General features: G+C 49.2%; 1 protein-coding gene across 8 annotated transcripts in view; it reads left to right on the top strand.

The window, feature by feature from the left end:
* Window positions 1-19,872, top strand: part of DGKD (diacylglycerol kinase delta) — a 111,813-nt gene that overhangs the window by 58,814 nt on the left and 33,127 nt on the right. For 7 of the 8 annotated variants that reach the window (XM_030323715.1, XM_030323718.1, XM_030323719.2 and 4 more), the window contains 7 exons: window positions 13,218-13,322; window positions 13,582-13,714; window positions 14,507-14,613; window positions 14,931-15,056; window positions 15,204-15,306; window positions 15,923-16,085; window positions 18,735-18,843. In XM_030323715.1, coding sequence (XP_030179575.1) covers window positions 13,218-13,322; window positions 13,582-13,714; window positions 14,507-14,613; window positions 14,931-15,056; window positions 15,204-15,306; window positions 15,923-16,085; window positions 18,735-18,843 — 846 coding nt within the window. Of the gene's footprint in view, window positions 1-10,421; window positions 10,427-10,795; window positions 10,799-13,217; window positions 13,323-13,581; window positions 13,715-14,506; window positions 14,614-14,930; window positions 15,057-15,203; window positions 15,307-15,922; window positions 16,086-18,734; window positions 18,844-19,872 lie in introns of those variants that run through there. The other variant, XM_030323724.1, reaches the window with a different exon arrangement.

Raw genomic sequence — 19,872 nt, forward strand, 5'->3', positions numbered from 1 at the left:
AGGTCGTCTGCACCGGGGTCTGTGATATTTGTCTGTCTGCTGTGTGGTACCGCCCTCTCTGCCACGTGCCCGTACCCTCACTCAGGCTTACTGAGCGGGCTTGTCCTCGAGCAGCAGGACGTGTATCTCCGTGTGCTTTGATAATCCTCGAAAAGGAAGTTTCTAGGGTTTGATATTAGCTTCCGGTGGCTGCCATCCTAAAGATTCACGGAAAGGGGCGTGTTGGAGAGGTGTTTTTGTTGGTCTCTAAAAGCTTCCTTCTCAACAGTCCAACCGGTACCTTCCCCTTCCTCCCTCCATAAACTGTCGGCCTTCTTTTCACACACTGAGCCAGTTCTTTAGAATGCAGGAGTCTGTTCTAGGGTGAGAAGCTGGAGGGCAAATCGGGAATAATTGTGTCTGCCGCGGATGGCACAGCAGCCAGCGGAGGCAGCCGGGTGCGCAGTGCCCTAGGAGCGCCTGCAGGAGGGCGTTACGTCGCTGCGTGATCGTGTGCGGGAACAGCACGGCGTGCTCAGGCGCGCTGACGGTTCTGCTTCAGGGGCAGAATCTGTCCGCAGGCATGCTTTCGGGCCGAGCCATTCCCTTCTCCGAGGCTAGACCATACGCTAGAAGTACTTAAACTGTGTGCACCGTGCGTGTGTATTTTTGTATATACACATACAATAAACGATAAGCTATAAATGTAAGACATACTGTGTAATCTCAAGCTCTGGCTTAGGGGTTTTAGCGTAGGTTTGTGCCAAAATGTTTAACCTTTAAAACATTATTAAATATTTCAGGCTTTCAAAAGTGACACGGTGGACAACTGTGTATACTTCCCAGCCCAAGAACGAGAACGAAACTGTGCGGATATATTTGATGTTTTTTATAGTCCAGATCCTGCCTACCCATCCCCCTTGCCCTCCCTCCCCAGAGGTCACCCTAGTTCTCAGTTTGGTGTTTATCGTGTGCGTGCTTCTTTATCCTTTTTCTACTCCATATGTAGGTATAAACAGCATGTCATATTTGGCCGGGTTTACAGTTGTGAGTAAATGGCATCATGCCATGTTGTATCTCCTGCAGCGTGCCCTTTTTCCCCAGCGTTGCGTTTCCAAGATTTATCTGTGTGGACACGTTTGTCTTCAGTTAAGTGGCTCCAGGTTTAAAATGACTGATTCCTGATTCCTGCAATTAAGTCAGTTTCTGGGGAGTGGGGCACGAACCTCAGAACTTTGGACGGGTACGGCTGTCGTCTGAGGATCATGTGCTCAGTTGTGAGTGTGTGGCTTACGTAGTGGCCCAGCGTGCGGAGCATCCCACACTCGACCTGTGTCTTCCCAGCTTTGGCCGTTACAAACAGCACTGCCATTCGTACGCTTGCCTCCCCGGGTGCCCGGGCACGAGTCTCTAGAGTGTGGCTGTAAGGATCGAGCTGTCAGGTGTGAACATCTTCAGCTTGACGAGATATTGTCAGGTTGCTCTCTAAAACTTGATTTTTTTAAAACTCCCACCAGCAGTGGTAATTTATGAGCGGTCTCATTTCTTTTCTTAATGTAGCCAGGCTCACGGCAAGGCGAAGACCCCATGGATGTGGTAAGGCATTGGTCACGGTCAAGATTTTGACCGATAGACACCTCAACCTCAGCGTGTCTGAGATTGAGCCACACACTGCTCCCCCCACTTCAAGGCCTGTTCTCAGCCTCCTCCATCCCAGGAGGGGAGCTGATCTTGCCAGCTATTCAAGGGGTGCTTGTTGGCCCCTCTTTGTCCTGTGCCCTGTCCAGCGTGTCCGGAAACCCTGTTGCCTTCAGGACGCCAGAGTGCAGCCACTCCCCTTCCCTTCTCTCTGGATGGCAGTGCCACGCACCCTCCCCCAAAGGTCCTGACTTCTGCCCGGCCCTGTACATTCAGTTTTCAATAAAGCTGCCAGAATGCTGCTTTTTAAACCTAAGTCCCTTGTCCGTCTTCTGCTCAAAAGCTCCACCATTTCCCATTTCACTTGGCATGAAGGCCAAAGCTCTTGGTGGTGCCTGCCTGATGCTCCATGGCCAGTTCCTTCTGCAAGCTCATGCCTGGCTCCTCTGCCCCTGTTCACTTTGCTCCAGCCACCAGCTGGACCACCTCTTCCCTTCCACGTCCTTCCAGTCTTTTCCAGTGAGGCCCGTGTTAACCCCGACCTCCTTTGTCTGGTCTTTTTTCGATAGATTTATCACCAGCCACTACTCCCCATGCTGTATAATCTACTATAGTATTTAGTATTCATTTCCTGTCTGCATTTGAATGTAAGCTCCATGAGAGCAGGGTCTTACCTGTTTCACCTGTCTGTTCAAGTGAAAGATTGCTTGAATTTATTTCTGAGAAGAAAGGAAGAACTTGGAGCCCAAACAGGAGGGTGGGGCGTGGGAGAGGAGGTGAAGCTGGCCTGTGGGGGACTGTCAGCAGAAGGACATGTCTAAGTGGGAGCGGGGACCTTGAGGGTCCTGTCTGGTTGGCGGTGGGATCTGTGGGTCTGGAGCTGGGGGAGCGGCTTGTCTTGCGGGGTTTCTGGTTGCTCCCCAAGCGCACCTGCAGTTGGGGTGGGGGCGCTGGGGTCGCCCCGTCCGGGAAGTGCGGTGCTGTGTGTGGTTCTGACATCCTCCTTCCGTGGCTGCAACGAGACACGGCTTCATTGATTTTTCAAGCACTGTCGTGTGTCAAAATGAGTCCTGCCATTTCCGGTGCTCTCTTTTTTGGAGGCTTGAGTTCCAGGCCACGTGTCACAGCCGGATAACCGTGAGCTCTGTGACCTTCACATGTGCTTCCCTGCACTCAGGTATACGGAGAGGACCTGCTTTGGATTTCTTAGAGAATGTGCACTGAAGGTGTGTCCACATATTTCCTTGGCAAGTCAGACGTTTCATGAGTTTGCACTACCTACAAATGACTTTAACAAGATAAGATTACACTTTTGATTTATGCCGAGTGAGACCACAGATGCACTTGTCCTTAAAGAAATGCAACATTGTTCTGGAGTTACTCCCTCTTTTCCCAATTTAAACATATTAGATATTAGAAAATGTTGACTGCGGTTATTTTTAATTAAGCCTTTTATTTTGAGACCATTGTAGATTCACATGGAATTGAAAGAATACAGGGATCCTTTGTGTTCTCTACCCAGTTCCCCAGCGGTAACGTCTTGTGAAACTATAGTACAACATCACAAGCAGGATGTTGACATAGATACCGTCAAGAATGTTTCCATGTCCACAGGGATCCATCTCGTGCCCTTTGATAGCCACACCCACCCTCTTCTTTAACCTGGGGCAACCCCTGTCTGTTCTTCGTTTCTGCAATTTTGTTTTCTCAAAAATGATCTATACGTGGGAGAATACGGTATGCAACCTTTTGGGATTGGCTTTTTTCCCCACTCAGCATAACTCCCTGGAGTTCCCCCAGGTTGTTGTGTATTTGATAGTTGTTCCTTTTTATTATTGAGTAGTATTCCATGGAAAGGGTGTGTTGTGGTGTGTTTAATCATTTGCCACTAAAAGGCATCTGGGTTGTTTCCAGTTTTTGGTGATTGCAAATAAAGCTGCTGTGGACATTCATGGACACGTTTTTTGTGTTGAACACAAGTCTTCATTTTTTGGAGATAAATGCCCAGGAATGGAATTGCTTGGGTCGTATGGTAGCTGCACGTTTGGTTTTTTAAGAAATTGCTACACTGTTTTTCAGAGTGGCTGTACAATTTTACATGCCCACCAACAGTGTGAGCTGATTTCCCTACATCCTCTCTGGCATTTGGTGTTGTCACTGTTTCTTATTTTAAGCCATTTAGTGGGTATCTAGTAATAGTGCATTGTGATCTTAATCAGCATTTCCTTCGTGGCTAATGAGGTGGGATACCTTTCTTTGTGCTTATTTGCTTCTGCATATCTCCCGACAGCCCGGGGTGTGGTCTGCAGGGATGGACATTTCTACTTGGCCTTCTCTGGACACTACCTGGTGGGGTGCTGGAGTGCCTCGCTTTTGCCCAGTGCTGTGGGGGTGGGGGCCACAGTGTTTTCTGTGGTGTTTGACTGGAGTAACGTGGTCATTGGCAACTCTACTGCTATTGATTTCTGTCCTGTTTGCCCGTTCCTGGTCCCACACCTAGGGAGAAGCAGGCTCTTGATAGGCTTTTTAACTCTTCCTGGCTCATTGCTCTTTCTGGTTGCTGGCTTTCTCAGTCCCGCTCTAGGATGTCTGGGGTCAGCAGAGAACCCACAGAGCTGCACCATGTGTCATTCTGAGGCCCTGGGCCCCTGTCTGCCTGCTTCTCTCCACCTTTCAGAGTCTTTTCATATTTTTTTAAATATCTAATGTCCAGGGTTTTAGTGGTACTTAGCCAGAGGAGTAGGAAGAAGTATGTCTAAGATTCTTCCTGGAAGCAGAAGTCTGCTTGTTACTTTTCTTATTTTTTGGACCTGTAGATTCGACAAAGCGTGTCTGAGCGGCCCTCAGTCCCGGCTGCATGTCTGCCCCGCCTGCACGTCGTGGCCTTTGGACCATCTCAGGCCCAGGGCCTGGTGTTAATCAGTGTTCAGGTGGTTTGGTTTGGCCCGTGGTTCCAGCACGACAGAGTCTGCAGGCTCTTGATCTTTTTGTCATTTAAGGTCACTTTTATGAACGAGAGGCACGTCCAGATAAATCTGTGATTAGAAATTGCTGGACAGAACATGGCTGGTGAGTCAGGGACTGCCCTTGTCATCATCTTCCAGATCTCCTTTCTCCACCCTCTCATTTCAAGCTCTTGGGGAACCTGGTCAAAGAGGGGTGGGCGGGGCAGTGGGCAGATGACTCAGTGAGATGTCCCTGTCGTCCTTGCACTGGTGGCCCAGTCCGGTGCCCCTGCCAAAAAGGAAATGCACTGTGCCAGACCCTGCTTGTTCTGAGAGCCCGGGAAGACTGTTGGTGAGTGCCAGCTCCTCCCCCACCCCAGGCCCTCCGTGCTGGCTTTATTCTATTGCAGTCTTGCCGGGAATCCGGGAGGGACACTGCCCTTGGGTAGAGGTCAGGAGCCAGTCTGCCTGGCGTCCCGGCCCCTGCTTCCTTAGCCGTGGGTCTCGGGGCTTCAGTCTCCTCTCTGGACACCTGCTTTATCAGGCTGTGGAGAAGACAAGGTGTGCAAACACCTGTAAATACGCAGCAGGTTTCCCGAGACGACCAAGTGCCCGGCGTTGGAGCCTGCCACTGGCATGTGACACCCTCTTTGTTGTCCCTGTCATAAGAGCTAGTGTGTGTGTACTTCAGGAGTACTTCAGCTTTCTTCATTTGAGCATTACTTCTTTGTTCTCTGGCATGCCTCCCTTTTCACCTGTATTTCTCAAAGACCATTTGCCCATAGTTTAGGAACCTCCTTGGCTAACTCTCCCCCAGACACCGGGAGATGGTTTTATCAGGCGGGGGCGTCTCAGATTTGTTTGGAGTAGCTAGGTGTTTCCGCATACCTCCTGGAAGACCATTTGTATGAAAGGATGGAAGCAAAAGTTCTCGGTTCAAGTAAAACTTCTAAGGCTCTATTTTAGAGTGTTTAGCATATATTAAGGCTTTATTTTGTTTTTCATCATGGTAAGTCCACTCTTTTATCCCCAACGCCTATTTCCCCCATCCTTCTAGCCCCCCTCCCCTCTGGCAACCATCAGTTTATTCTCTATAGTTGGGAGAGAAGAGTCTTGTGTCTCTTTTTTCCTTTGCTCACTTGTTTTGTTTCTTTAATTCCACGTATTCCACCAAATCATATGGTATTTGCCTTTCTCTGACTGGCTTATTTTGCTTAGCATAACGTACTCTGCTTCCATCCCTGTTCTTGCAAACGGCAGGGTTAAGATTTTATTCTTTCCTGTGGCTGAGTGATACTCCATTGTATGTAAATACCACAGCTTCTTTATCCATTTCTATGTCAATGGAAACAGGCTGCTTCCATATCTTTGTTATTGTAAATAAGGCTGCAGTAATCATGAGGTGCACGTATCCCTTCGAATTAGGGTTTTCTTATTCTTCCTTCGGGTAAATACCCAGTAGTGTGATTATTGGATCTTAGGGTAATTCTGTTTTTAACTTTTTGAGGAACTTCCATACTCTTTTCCACAATGGCTGCACCAGTTTGCATGCCCACCATCATTGCAGGAGGGTTCCTTTTTCTCCACACCTTCGCCAACGTCTGTTGTTTCTTATAATTTTGATTTTAGCTATTCTGACAGATGTGAGGTGGTATCTCATTGTGATTTTGATTTGCATTTCCCTGACGATGAGTGATGTTGAGCATCTTTTCATGTTTCCAGATCTGTTGTCCATCCGGATGTCTTCTTTGGAGAAATGACTGCTGTCTTCTCACCATTTAAAAAAATTTTTTTTTTTTAACGTTTATTCATTTTTGAGACAGAGAGAGACAGAGCATGAACGGGGGAGGGGCGGAGAGAGAGGGAGACACAGAATCGGAAGCAGGCTCCAGGCTCTGAGCCATCAGCCCAGAGCCCGACGCGGGGCTCGAACTCACGGACCGCGAGATCGTGACCTGAGCTGAAGTCGGACGCTTAACCAACTGAGCCACCCAGGCGCCCCTCTTCTGACCATTTTTAATTGGATTGCTTGGGGCTGGGTTTGGTGTTGTATCAGTTCCTTATATATTTTGGATATTAACCCTTTACTGAATATGTCATTTGCAAATATCTTTTCCCATTCTGTAGGTTGGTTGTCTTTAGTTTTATTGATTGTTTCCTTTACTGTGCGGAAGCTTTTTATGTTGCTGTAGCTCTAATAGTTTATTTTTGCTTTTGTTTCCCTTGCCTCAGGAGGCAAATCAAGAAAAATGTTGCTCTGGCCGATGTCAGAGAAATTACTGCCTGTGCTCTCTTCGAGGATTTTTATGGATCTAATCCATTTTGAGTTTGTTTTTGTAGATGGTGAAAGGAAGTGGTCCACTTCCATTCTTTTGCATGTAGCTGCCCAGTTTTCCCATCTTTTGTTGAAGAGACTTTTCCCCATTGGATATTCATTCCTTCTTTGTCAAAGATAATTGACCACATCACTGGATTTATTTCTGTGTTTTCTGTTCTTTTCTGTTGATCTATGAGTCTGTTTTTGTGCCAGTACCATACCGTTTTGATCATGGCAGCTTTATAATATGACTTGAAGTCTGAAATTGTGGTCTCTCCAGTTCTCTTTTTCTTTGTCAAGATTGCTTTGACTGTTTCAGGTCTTTCATGGTTCTATTCAGATTTTAGCATTAGTTTGTTCTAGTTCTGTTAAAAATGCTGTTGGTATTTTGATAGGGATTGCATTAAATGTGTAGATTGCTTTGGGTAGTATAGATGTTTTAACAATATTCTTCTAACCCATAAGCGTGGAATGTCTTTCCATTTCTTTGTTGCATCTTGAATTTCTTTCATCATTGTTTTATAGTTTTCAGAGTACAGGTCTTTCAGCTCTTTGGTTAAGTTTATTCCTGGATAGGTTACTGTTTTTGATGCAATTGTAAATGGGATTATTTTCTTAGTATCACTCTCTGTTGCTTCATTATTAGTGTATAGAAATGCTACGGATTTCTGTATATTGATTTTGTATTCTGTGACTACTGAATTCATTTATCAGTTTTGGTAGTTTTTTTTGTAGAGTCTTTAGGGTTTTCTGTATGTAGTATCATGTCATCTGCAAATAGAGTTTTACTTCCTTACTACTTTGGATGCCTTTTATTTCTTTTTGTTGTCTGATTGCTGTGGCTAGGACTTCCAGTACTGTGTTGGATAAAAGTGGTGAGAGTGGATGTCCTTATCTTGTCCCTGATAAGGGGGAAAGCTGTCTGATTTTTTTCACCAATTGAGTATGGTGTTGGCTGTGGGTTTTTCATATATGGACTTTACTGTGTTGGGGTATGTTCCCTCAAGACCTGCTTTGCAGAGGGTTTTTTTTTTTAATCATGAATGGATGTTGTGCTTTGTCAAATGCTTTTTCTACATCTATTGAAATGATTATATGGTTTTAAGAAAATGTTTATTTATTTGGAAAGAGAGAGAGAGAGGATACGAATGAATATCCCAAGCAGGCTCTGCACAGAGTCTGACGTGGGGCTCGAGCTCATGAACCGTGAGATCGTGACCTGAGCCGAGATCAAGAGTCAGACGCTTAACTGACTGAGCCACCTAGGCGCCCCTGTTTTTTAATTTTTTTTTTAACTTTATATATGCATAATGAAATTATATGAATATTTATGTTCTTCTGTGCCTGGCTTCTTTCTTTCAGCATGTAAAGTACATTGTATTATTGGATTAGCAGCAGATGGTTCCTTGTTGTTGTTCTGTCATCGTCCCCTATATTAATACATTACAGTGCATTTACACACTCTACCAGTGCTGGGTGTTTGGGTTGTGTCCATTGTAGGCCTGTTAGCAGTAGTGATGCTATACATGTTTTTGTGCCTTGAGGAGGAGGATACGTGTTTGTGTTTCCGATGGGTGCTTGGGTGGAATTGCCGAGCCATGGGGTGTACGAGAGTTCAACTCTACTGTTTTAGAGAGTAGCTGTGCCCGACTGCCTCCCGCTGGTGCCGAGCAAGTGTTCAGTTGCTCCGCATGCTCACCGACACTCACTTGTGTCCATCTTTTCAGCCCAGCCACTGGGAAAGGTGTTCCGTGCTGGGGTTTTAATGCCCGCTTCCCAGATGACTGACAAAGTTGAATGCATTTTCGTGTGCCTTGTTGGTCATTTGTGAAATAAGTGTTCGAGGCTTTTGTCCATTTTTCTGTTAGTTGGTCTATTTTCTTATTGATTTTTAAATTCTTTCACCTTCAGGAGACTTTCGCTGAGTGACTAAGGACTCACACCTGTTTATTGCTTTCCTAGCCTGCCTCCGAGGAGTAGGAGAGACATGCTTCCACTCTTTCCTCTGTGACCTGTGTTCTCTTTCAGCCTCCCTCATCCTTCCAGCGTCAAGGTCTGCGTGTGCTTTCACTCTCCAGCTCGTGGGTTTGCGTGTTGTGGTCTGTCACCTTGCTCTGCGGTATTAACTCTGCCCTGTCCCTTGGTACCAAGCCTGCTCATTCCAGTCATGGGTCCTGGCTCACCGAATCTCTGTGGTGTCACTGATTGGTCCTATCAAGTTCATGTATGACCCTGCTTTTAATTCGCATTTATCATTTCAGTTGATTGAGTTACGTGAGCCATTTCTTCGCTTGAAAAACACAGAGCCTTTTTGGTCTGTAAAGTCTTATCCTTGGGGACGGTTTTACCTTTTTTTGCACCGTTCCTTGATTTTTAAGAGGGATGATCTTGGCTACAGTCCAACAGAAGGACAGTTTTAATATTTGTAGGAACGTTTCTTCCCGCCTTCTTCCTGCCCTGCTGAGCTGGATGAGCAGCTGGGAGAGGTCTCATCCAGCACCTGCTTCTCTCCTGGGGCCTGTCCTGCCCACTCTGTCTCCAAAGTCAAGGGATTGAATAAGAAGCCCCGTCCAAGACAGCTCTCATTAACAGTCACTCGTTTTCCTTTCGACCGAATAGGCCCTCCACCCTCACCTCTCTCGTGCGTTGGTCCCAGGCTGCTGTTCAGGGAACAAAGAGGGACTGGCGGGAGCCTTTGCCGGGACGTGTGATACTGCTAGCCGGTGTTCGGGAAGCTTCCCCCATGGCCAGAAGGCCGTTGAGGACCTTGCCAGGGGACCAGGGTGAGGAGGAGCCTTGTGAGGAGGTTGACCAGTTTTGTGGGTGGCTAAGAAATAGGGACTCTGTCTCGAAGGTGACAGAATGTGCTGGGAGAGGAGCAGGAGAAGCAGAGAATCTTCTGTGACAAATCTCATGATCTGGGACGCGGACTGTTGGCACTTGAATGGTGTCAACTTGAATGGAGGGAGGTGTCACGTGGTCCTATCAAACAGATAATGCCCCAAGGTCAGGCCCTAGAGTCTGAAGCAACGCCGAGGGTGAGTGGCAGGTGCGTGCACGTGAGAACACGCTTCCACGCTCGGATGACCCTGGGGCGTGACACCGTCATTACGGCCCCAGTGTCCAGAGGGGCATGTGGAGGCCTGGCGAGGGGAGTCAGCTGCTTCAGTTACCCAGCTCGTCAGGGCTTCAGACCTGGAGGTGCGTCTTAAAAGCTGTGTGTTGGGCCCTATGCCAGTCCTGTGCATGCTGGTCCCATTCCATCCCATAACAACCCAGGCCAGGTAACTTTATCATCCCCCTTTTCCAGAATAGAAATGAAGACAGTCTGCCCATTTTTCCTGGCTGCTCAGTGGCTGGGTGGGGTTCAGATCTGAGTCTGTCCGAGGCTTCTTCAAACATGCACAAGTAGGAGTTTTTTTTAAAAAGGCTGAAACCAGGTTCTTGGATATTCATCCATCAGTGTTTACTCCCTGTAAACAGTCACACGGATTGAGGAAGTGAGGTCATCTGTCTTTTGTTTCATTAACTTAAACACAACAGTTTTGTCTGTAACTTGCTGTCCAGTGGTGCCCAGTACTCACAAAGCTATTCCACGAAACCTCTCTCCTTTGTCACATGGAAGATGGTTGACCCAAAGATTCGATGACATAGCTGAATTCTGGAATAATGTGGGTACTTCATCTTGTAAAGATTGTCACCGGACTAGCAGAAACAAAACCTGAAATAGAACGGACCTAAAAAATGTCATTGTTCTTTTCTGTAGCTGTCATGTTGCATAACTCTGCATAGAATCCCTGAGTTATAAAAAAATATATTCTCTTCTCTAACTATGTTTATTACACCGATAAAAATGCTTAAATATTAAAACCCACCCAAGAATGAACGAAAAGAAATGTTTGCTGAGATTTTGTAGACGGTTACTGATGAAAATTCCATAAGCACTGACCCCAGGCCATTGGCAGTTGCCAGCACTCCCATGGCCTTCTGTGCAAAGCACCCACCAGCCCCATTCACACTACCACTTTGTCTTCAGGGCCCGTGTCAGTGTCTGAAATTGTTTTCTTGTTTCTCTGCCTTTCCCCAGTATAAGTTCTTTGTGAGTGGGAACCTTGCCTGTATAGTCTTAGAATCTCAGGTGTGGAGCAGACACTCATCATGCACTTGCCCAGCAGATGCTGGGATGTGGGCTCTTCATGGCACTGTCCAGGTGTAAAGGAGTGTGGCTGTCACCCTCACCCCCACCCTCAGGAGGGCACCCAGCTTCTCTGGTTCTGTTTTCTCTGTCCTCCAGTCTCCCCTCCCCCTCCCCTAGCTTCGCTTCTTTCTACACCCAGTTTGGCCCCTGTGTGTAGTTATCCCTGTCACCTTGGTGACGTGAGAGAATGAACCATGCATTTGTGACCCAGCTCTAATTAGCCGCTTCTGTGATTAAGCTTTATAGGTGGTTATAGAAATCACCAAAGAGATAATCTATAAAACACCATTTCTAAGTTTTCTGAGCCAGAAACATGATCATCTAATAATATAAATTAAAGCTAGAAGATGGGCAGAGATCCAGAAGTTAACATGTTTTATTGGTGCAGCCTTGGGGAAGCAGGCATTTTCCTAACACTGCTGGTGGGAATGCAGACAGCACAAGCCCTGGGGAGGGATTTCAGCTGCAAAATTACAAATGCGCTTATTCTTTGTCAGGGCAGTTCTGCTTCTAGGAACTTCTCCCCCACATACACTGGGAAGCACATGAGGTCTGTGCAAAGGCCATTCATTGCGGCACTGTTTGAGATAGGAAAGGATTTTCAACAACAGAAGATTTCTATTAATAGAGGGGCGCCTGGGTGGCTCAGTTGGTTAAGTGTCCAACTTTGGCTCAGGTCGTGATCTCATGGCTTGTGAGTTCGAGCCCAGAGTCAGGCTCTGTGCTGACAGCTCGGAGCCTGGAGCCTGCTGCTTCCGATTCTGTGTTTCCTTTCTCTCTCTGCCCCTCCCCTACTCACCCTCTGTCTCTCTCAAAAATAAAATAAACATTAAAAAAAAAAAAGATTTCTATTAATAGAGACCTGGTTGAATGGACTCTCGTGCTTCTGTCCAGCAAAGCTCCGTGCAGCCCTAAGAAAGAGTACAGAGATGCTCCATGTTGCTAAGGAGAGGTGGGCAAGATAGATAATTAGATGAAAAAGCAGAGATGGAGAAAAGTGTGTATGATATACTCCTGTTTTAGAAGGGGAATATGAATATATGTATGTGTTTGCATGTGTCTTAAAAATGGAGGGATAAACCATACTCTTATTTACTTTTATAAAGCTGCATATGGGGAAGGGAGGGACCCAGGGTGGAGGGGACAGAAGGAAAAGCTGGACTTCTGACTATACCTTGTTTTGTGGATTTGACTTTAGAACCATGCAGATATTTTACATCACTGTAAAACGGAAGTACATAAAAGATTATTTTTCTAAAATTTTGGTATTCACTATCAAATTTTTTCCCCAAAATATATATCCTATTGAGTTTCTATCATTGCTTGAGGAGAACTCTTCTCTCCCATACTTTTGCCAACATTGGATTACCATCTTTCAGAACTTTGCCAGTCTGTTGGCAGACTGTTGGCTGTTTTCATTCGTGTTCCCCAATGACTAGAGCAGTTAAGCATCTTTTATTTCTTAGCCCTTTTGTACTTCTTCTCTGAAATGCAAGTTTGTAACCTCTTTTTGTAAGAAAGACTTTTCTGTTGGTTTGTAAAAACTCTTTATATGTTGTAGATACAGTTTACATTTGTTGATTATCACCAGGTTCCTGACCTCATTTCCAGTTAAATTGTTGAGGCCCTTCAGTGTAGTAACTGGTGGTTTTTTCTCTTGTCACATATCACAAGGTTTTGTACAAGGACATCATGTATGGTGCATTTGAAGTACACCATTCCTAGAGTAACTTGGACCAATTTCCCTAAACAGGTCATGTGCTGGACCTTAGTTTGTGAGCTCTTTGGAGTGATGGCAACTGTGTTTTCTTTTTTCTTTTTAAACGCTTCCTGTGGCTTATTACCATGTCTGAGTAGCAGGTGGTTGGTGAATGCCCACTTACTTGATTTTTGGTGAATGTATACATTGAAGTTGATTGTCTTTTTGGTTTGAGATTTTTCTTGATTTTTAATGACCCACGATAATCATTTTTATGTTGTGTTCAATTGAGAATCTGAACGAATCGGTCATTTTTCATACAAATGTACACACACACACACACACACACACATAACAGAAGGAGATGTGGAGAAGTTTTGCAGCGGTTAGCATTTGTCCTTTGCTCTCGCTGTACCGCCTGGTTCTTGTTTCGTCCCACAGGTCATCACTCCATGTAGGAAGCTCATCTTATGTGCTGACCACAGGAAAGAGATGGAAGACTGGATTGCAGCGCTGAAGACCGTCCAGAACAGGGAGCACTTTGAGGTTCAGAAAGACAAATGTCCCTCCTTGGGGCCTGCCCCTGAATACTCTGCCGTCCCAGTATTTCCACGTGTGGACCGAGCAGCCTGGAACTCACTTTCTCGTGTGTTCCTTGTAAAATTTAGGCTTGCTGCTCGACCTTTTGGCTGAGCCTGCCCCCCTCCCCTCCCCTCCCCTCCCCTCCCCTGGATACTTCATTGAGTCCCATTCAAGAGTGTCAGAGGGACAGCTTACCTTTGCCATCTTTATTTTGTTCTTGCAGCCTTCCCAGTACAGCATGGACCATTTCTCAGGGATGCACAACTGGTACGCGTGTTCCCATGCGCGGCCGACCTACTGCAACGTGTGTCGCGAGGCTCTGTCTGGGGTCACGTCGCACGGACTGTCCTGTGAAGGTGCGAATGGCGTGGTGTGCCGTGGGAAGCGTAGCCTGATGTTTGCCTTTATGAAGCCTTAGAAACCTTAGCATGGTCACCACAAATCAGTCCGTGTAAAGTGATTTCTGGGACTCTGTGCTTACTTATTGTACCTACTGAGGAGTTTGATAAATGATTTTGGGTAGTAACAGACAAAGTGGAAAGAAGGGAAGTGGTAAGGACACACGAAGGAGAAACATTAAAGGGACAGAGGGAAAAGAGGTTAAAAGTCTCTGTCGGCCCTGAGGTGGTTATACCCGCCTTGGGTAAACCAGGTTGTGGATAAATGGTGAAACCTGGTCTTCCGGATGCGGAGGGCGGTTTACAGCGGTCGTGCAGGAGCAGGGGGCAGGAGCAGGGGTGGTCGAGCTCTGGTCCGCGGACCACTTCCCACCTGCCGCCTGTTCTGGTACCACCTGTGGGGTTAAGAATGGTTTGTACATGTTAAGTGGAAAAAATCAAAAGATGACAGTTTTGTGACATAGGGATCTTGTCACATTTAAATTTCGGTGTCTGTACATGGGGCATGGCCCGCGGTGGCCCTCGTGCTGCCGGGCGGGGTTGAGGAGTTGGGGAGTTGGGTCAGAGCCTGTCCTGGATGCCGGTCTCACTGTGGTCAGACTGTGCACGCCCTGGCTGTTCAGTTTACAGCATGGGGAGCGCTCCGTGCTCGGTCCCAACGGTCCTGGAGGAGCAGGGCAGTCGCCTCCTCCAGCATGGGAAGCACCGTCTCGAATGGGGCTTGAAGGTCCCGTGTCTGTTCTCTCACAGTGTGCAAATTTAAGGCCCACAAACGGTGTGCTGTGCGTGCAACCAACAACTGCAAGTGGACCACGCTGGCCTCCATCGGGAAGGACATCCTTGAGGATGAGGACGGGGTACGCATGGGGGCCCTGTGCCGGGCTGCCGACCCTGCGCAGACCTCCCCGCCTTGTGCTGGCGCTGGCCAAAGGGAGCCCCGTCCCCAGGCCCGCGCTCGCTCCTCTGGCTCGCAGGCTTTCGTGCGTGTTGGGGGCCGGGCATGGTCCAGCGCGCCCCTGCTCCTGGCCGGCTCCTGCAGGAGACCCCTGCAGGCCCTGCCTCGCCCCGCCCCGCCCCCGCTTGTGCTGTGGAGGAGGCTGCAGTTGAGTTTATTTGAGGACGTTTTTGCCTGAGGGCTTCCTCGTCTGAGCGCCCACGTCTTTGCGGTTCGCAGATCGCCATGCCGCACCAGTGGCTGGAAGGGAACCTGCCCGTGAGCGCCAAGTGCACGGTGTGCGACAAGACGTGTGGCAGCGTGCTGCGCCTGCAGGACTGGCGCTGTCTCTGGTGCAAGGCCATGGTGAGTGCGTGCAGGCCCCGTGCCCGATCCCATACACGCCCGGATGGGGTCGGCAGCTCAGCCGGTCCTGGAGTGCCCACTCCCATGGTGGCAGGGACAGTCGTGGGGGATGCGGTGACCCTTGTCATGCGTGGGTTCTTGTTTCAGGTGCACACGTCGTGTAAAGAGTCCTTACAGACCAAGTGTCCGCTGGGCCTGTGTAAGGTGTCGGTCATCCCACCCACAGCGCTCAACAGCATCGATTCTGACGGTGGGTGCCTCACACCCTCCTGGCTCACCTGTTTCCTTGGCCTTCTTTCTCCATGCCCTCTCCCCTCTGCCATGCCAGCATTGGTCACACTGGTGATGTGGGGATGTGGTCGGGAAGAGGTCAGGCCGGGCCACTGTGGGGAGAAGATACGCGCAGAGGTGGTAAACGGGGTCCTGATGGCTGCGGGGCACACGCGGACGGGAGCCGGCGCACTCGTGCTGTCCCATGTGCTGGCTTATCCGGCAGCGGAAGTGGTCAGCATGCTGTTCCGTACCTGCTCACTGTCCAGATGGGAGATGATGATGTATGCTAGCAGGTGTTGGTAGAAAGGTGGGAAGCTGGGGGAACTAGCTCCTCCAGATGGAGAGCAAGAGGGAAGGACAGTGGTGAGGTGCACGGTCATGTAAACGTAAGGTCAAACCGGATGGGACTCCCGTCCTTCTTCGTAGGGAATGGCGATGTGGAGATCTGTTTATTGCTCTCTTGCTGGTGACTGGACGTGTATGTGTAAGTCACAGGTATTTTTGGGGTGTCTGCTGCTTTTTATATGATTGTGCTCCCGGAGTCTTTGATGGCCCTCTGATTTTCTCCCCTCCCTTTCCATTCTCATGTCCAGGCTTCTGGAAGGCCACGTGCCCTCCGTCCTGCACGAGCCCGTTGTTGGTCTTTGTCAACTCCAAAAGTGGGGATAACCAGGGTGTGAAGTTCCTCAGAAGATTCAAACAGCTGCTGAACCCTGCCCAAGTGTTTGACCTCATGAACGGAGGACCACACCTTGGGTAGGAAGCTTACAAAATCGATCGAAATTTCTTGGAGTTCAAAACAATTTTGAAGATAATGCATGCTTATGAAGAAAACATTCAAAGATACAGAAAAATTTAAACAGGAGATGAAAATAGTCTTTGTTGAACCATCCCCTCCCTAGATTCCATCAGCGGAGGCACACACGCTTAACAGCGAGTACAGCTGCGGGGCTTTCCAGCTTTCAAAAGCGTGTTTCACTTGTGCAGACGCACTTTTAAGCCGGGTTACCTACCGTTGCCTCCTGTGTACCGCCTGCTCCTTGCGTGTGTCGGCATGGACATGTTTTTATGTCACTGGTTACAGATCTGCCTCGTTCTTTTTAATGGTGCATAGTACTAAGGAGGATGTTTTCTCCGGTGAGGCCACAGGGAGATCCCGTATTGTGGGAGGGCACCAGACGTCTGTTACCTTACAGGTGCAGTGACGCATGCAGATATGTGAAGTCCAGTGTATGGGGCAAACTACTGATGCCTTTTATCTGCCAGCTGGAGGTCTGATGGGTGTTCTTTCTACTTGTGCACATTGTACAGTTTGTGGAGAACATTTGCTGCTGTAAATGGTGTCATTTGAATGAACTCTTAGCTTCTGTGCTTGGCGGCATCAGTTCAAGGTAGTGGCTCTAAGAGGCAGCCTTGCCTGGAAGGGGGATTGTCCGGGAAGTTTGTCGGGGAAAGTAGAACGCGTTCTCTGGTGTGCATTTGCCTCCGAGGCTCCTCGGAGCGTGCTACTTTGCAGCCAGATGTTGCTGGAACAGGAGCCTGGGTGCCTGGCGGAGGAGAGGAACGTGCCCACTGGCCCGTGGGGGTCTGGCATGTTGCTTTTGCCCCCTGGCAGCAAGTCTCTGTTGGGGAACAGTCACAAAGGGCAGCTTGCTAGCCTGTGCCCCAGAGGCGGTGCTCCGTGGGTTTCTGCGGATAGACCGATGGACTGAGAGACGCGGGAGCATGTTCACTATTGGCTTGATAAAGAGTCATTAAAAAAAAAAAAAAAAGTCATTTTGGTTAAAAAGGGGGCAGGCGCAGGATCACAAGCCTTTGTATCCCAGACAGGGCCTGCTGTTGTACCCAGCACGGCCGCAGGGTTGTTGGGTGGGTGCTGGGGGGTGACGAGGGACACGGTGAGCCGTACGGCACAATCAGGGAACGGCCGTGTGCTCGTCTTGGCGAGCCCCCAAGACCCCGCAGGAGTCAGCTGGAGACGAGGCGGCTTCAGAAGCCCTCGCAGAGGTGCAGCGGGGGTTGGTTTAGTAAGTTCCGGTTGCTGGGAAGCAGCCTTGACCTCCTGTTCCTCACCATGAAACTTGGAGATATGGCTTCATTTTTCTGATTCCCAACCTGGATGTATCACGTCTTTTCCAGAGAAAGAAGGCCCGAGAGAGGCCAGTGTTCCCAAGGCAACACCCCCTGCCCATTTCGCTTGAACGTCAGGTGCAGCCTTGTTGCTTCAGAACCTCAGCTCTGTTGTGTATACCTGTTTTGTGCAGTGTCACTCACCCCTGCTTGTTTTCTGGGGGACTTCTGGCTTGGACTCTGTGTCAGACGCAAGGCTGAGTGATGTGGGGTCCCTGTCTTCACGGTGCACGGCACACATACAGGTAGTCAAGGTCACAAGACCGGGCGATCTGTCCCTGGCCAGGCTGATGGGCACCTTTTTTGGGAACCCAGGAAAGAAGCATATAAATTAAACTGGAGAGTCTCAGTTTCTCTGCTGAGCCGGCATTTGAGGAGAGTTAGTGTTTTAATGGCAGAGAGGGAGGCAGGGTACCTACTAGACAGAGGGTGCTGTGTGTGTAGGGGGTGTGGACGTGGTGGGGTGGCTGGTGGAGTGGGGGCAGGTGGCACTGGCTGAGAGGTTTGAACCTTTGCTAGAAGCGAGTGGCAACTTCTAAAGCTAGACCCTGGATGAGACTTGTTTTGGGAAGGTCATGCTGGTGGCACGAATTGAAGGTGCCCGAAGGAGACACGAGGTAGGTCGGAGGCTCTTGTAGCGACTACGAGAGAGGCGCCGCACTCCGAGGGATGATGGGGTCTGGGCCTGTAACCGAGGTCGATGGTGCTGCCATTCCCCAAGGAAGGAAGTCTAGGACGAGGAGGTGCCCATGGGACACTGGCTGGTGCATTCTGGTAGACAGGTGCTGGTATTGTCCTTCAGGAAGGCCTGGAGGTCATCATTCAGGGTCATCGCTATCTGTGTGGCCCCTGAAAGCCGAAACGTGGATAAGGTCTCTCAGGAGGAGGGTGGGGCGTCAGCAGAAGGCTGTGGGGTGTCCTGAAGGGCCATGCACGTGGCGGGGGGGGGCGACCAAGATGAACACAGGAGGGAGACGGAGATGAGCTTTGTGGGGAGTGGGACGGGCCTCCTGCCCAGGACGGAGGGGCCCATACAGTCCTGCAGCCTGGGGCTCCTGAGCTATGTGAGTGAGGGGCAGTGGGCGCAGAGGTGTGGGTGGGCGGCCCTGCAGGCTGAGCCTCAGCACATGTGGGCACGGGCTCCAAGAGGCTTATTCACGGCAGGGGTGCAGGTCGGCCTCGAGTGCAGGTGGGGCCTCTCGGGGCAGGACTGACTGGCCGTCATTTGTCCTTTAGAACGCACCTCATTTCTTTGACTTTCTCTTTTCTCTGCAGCTTACGCTTATTCCAGAAGTTTGACACATTCCGGATTCTGGTTTGTGGTGGGGATGGCAGCGTTGGCTGGGTGCTCTCTGAGATTGACAGCCTCAATCTTCACAAACAGGTGCGTGGACGTGGAGGGGCCCAGCCAGGGGAGAGGGATGCTGTGGAGACAGGATGCCCCATGGCCCTCGGCAGGGCGCAGCCAAGGGCTCCGAGGGAAGGGCAGGTAGCTTGGTGGCCTCGCAGGGCCCAGGAGCTGTGACGTGGGGATGGGAACTTCACAGCTAGAAGTACAGGGAACTACCAGAGAGTGTTCCTGTCCCCGGAGGTCCCAGGCAGGAGCAAGTTGGGTGGGGCTGGGGCTGCCATCCGAGGTGCCCCCGCTGGCTTTTGTTGGATGGCGATAGATCTGCTGCCTCGTGCCTCCTGCCAGGGGGGAGGGGGCGGAGGTAGACTTGGGCATCAAGTCGGGACTTAGGATTTTTGTTGTTGTTGTTGTTTTGCTATTAAATTAAAAGTAGATTTTCCTGATTGGAAAAGTGTTCATTGATTTTCCACTCTCTGCTCTGTCATCCTCAACCCACTCCCCAAAGTTAACCACTGCCACTAACGTCTTGAGAACGGTCTTTGAGACCTCCTGTCGACATACATACACATGTGTATGTGTGTACATAGGGTAGAAGGTTGATGCAGTTTTAATGTAAACACACTCCCATTACCCATGCTATTCTGTTACTGTGTTTTGCCTTGTGATCCACGTCTGTAAATAGCCCGGCGACGGTTTTCCATCAGGCAGAGCCATGCGGCTGGGTTAGCTGGCCTCCCGGCTCTGGCTCCTCCTCCGTGCCTTAGGCTGCTCCCCACCGGGGCCTCGCCCCTTCACACTCCTGGTGCCACAGAAACCAGCCTTTCCCTTTCAGTGTTGTTCACCTTCTTAGTTTTGCCTAAGTAGACAAGCAAAGATATGTTTTATTTTTATTTAATACTGTTGAAGTCAATATGTGGATTTAAAAAAAAAACTTTTTTTAAATGTTTATTTTTGAGAGAGAGAGAGAGCATGTGCACCCTCAAGCAAGGGAAGGGCAGAGGGAGAGGGAGACACAGAATCCCAAGCAGGCTCCAGGCTCTGAGCTGTCAGCACAGAGCCCAA

This window comes from Lynx canadensis, chromosome C1 (assembly GCF_007474595.2).
Source record: "Lynx canadensis isolate LIC74 chromosome C1, mLynCan4.pri.v2, whole genome shotgun sequence".
Classification (NCBI taxonomy): domain Eukaryota; kingdom Metazoa; phylum Chordata; class Mammalia; order Carnivora; family Felidae; genus Lynx; species Lynx canadensis.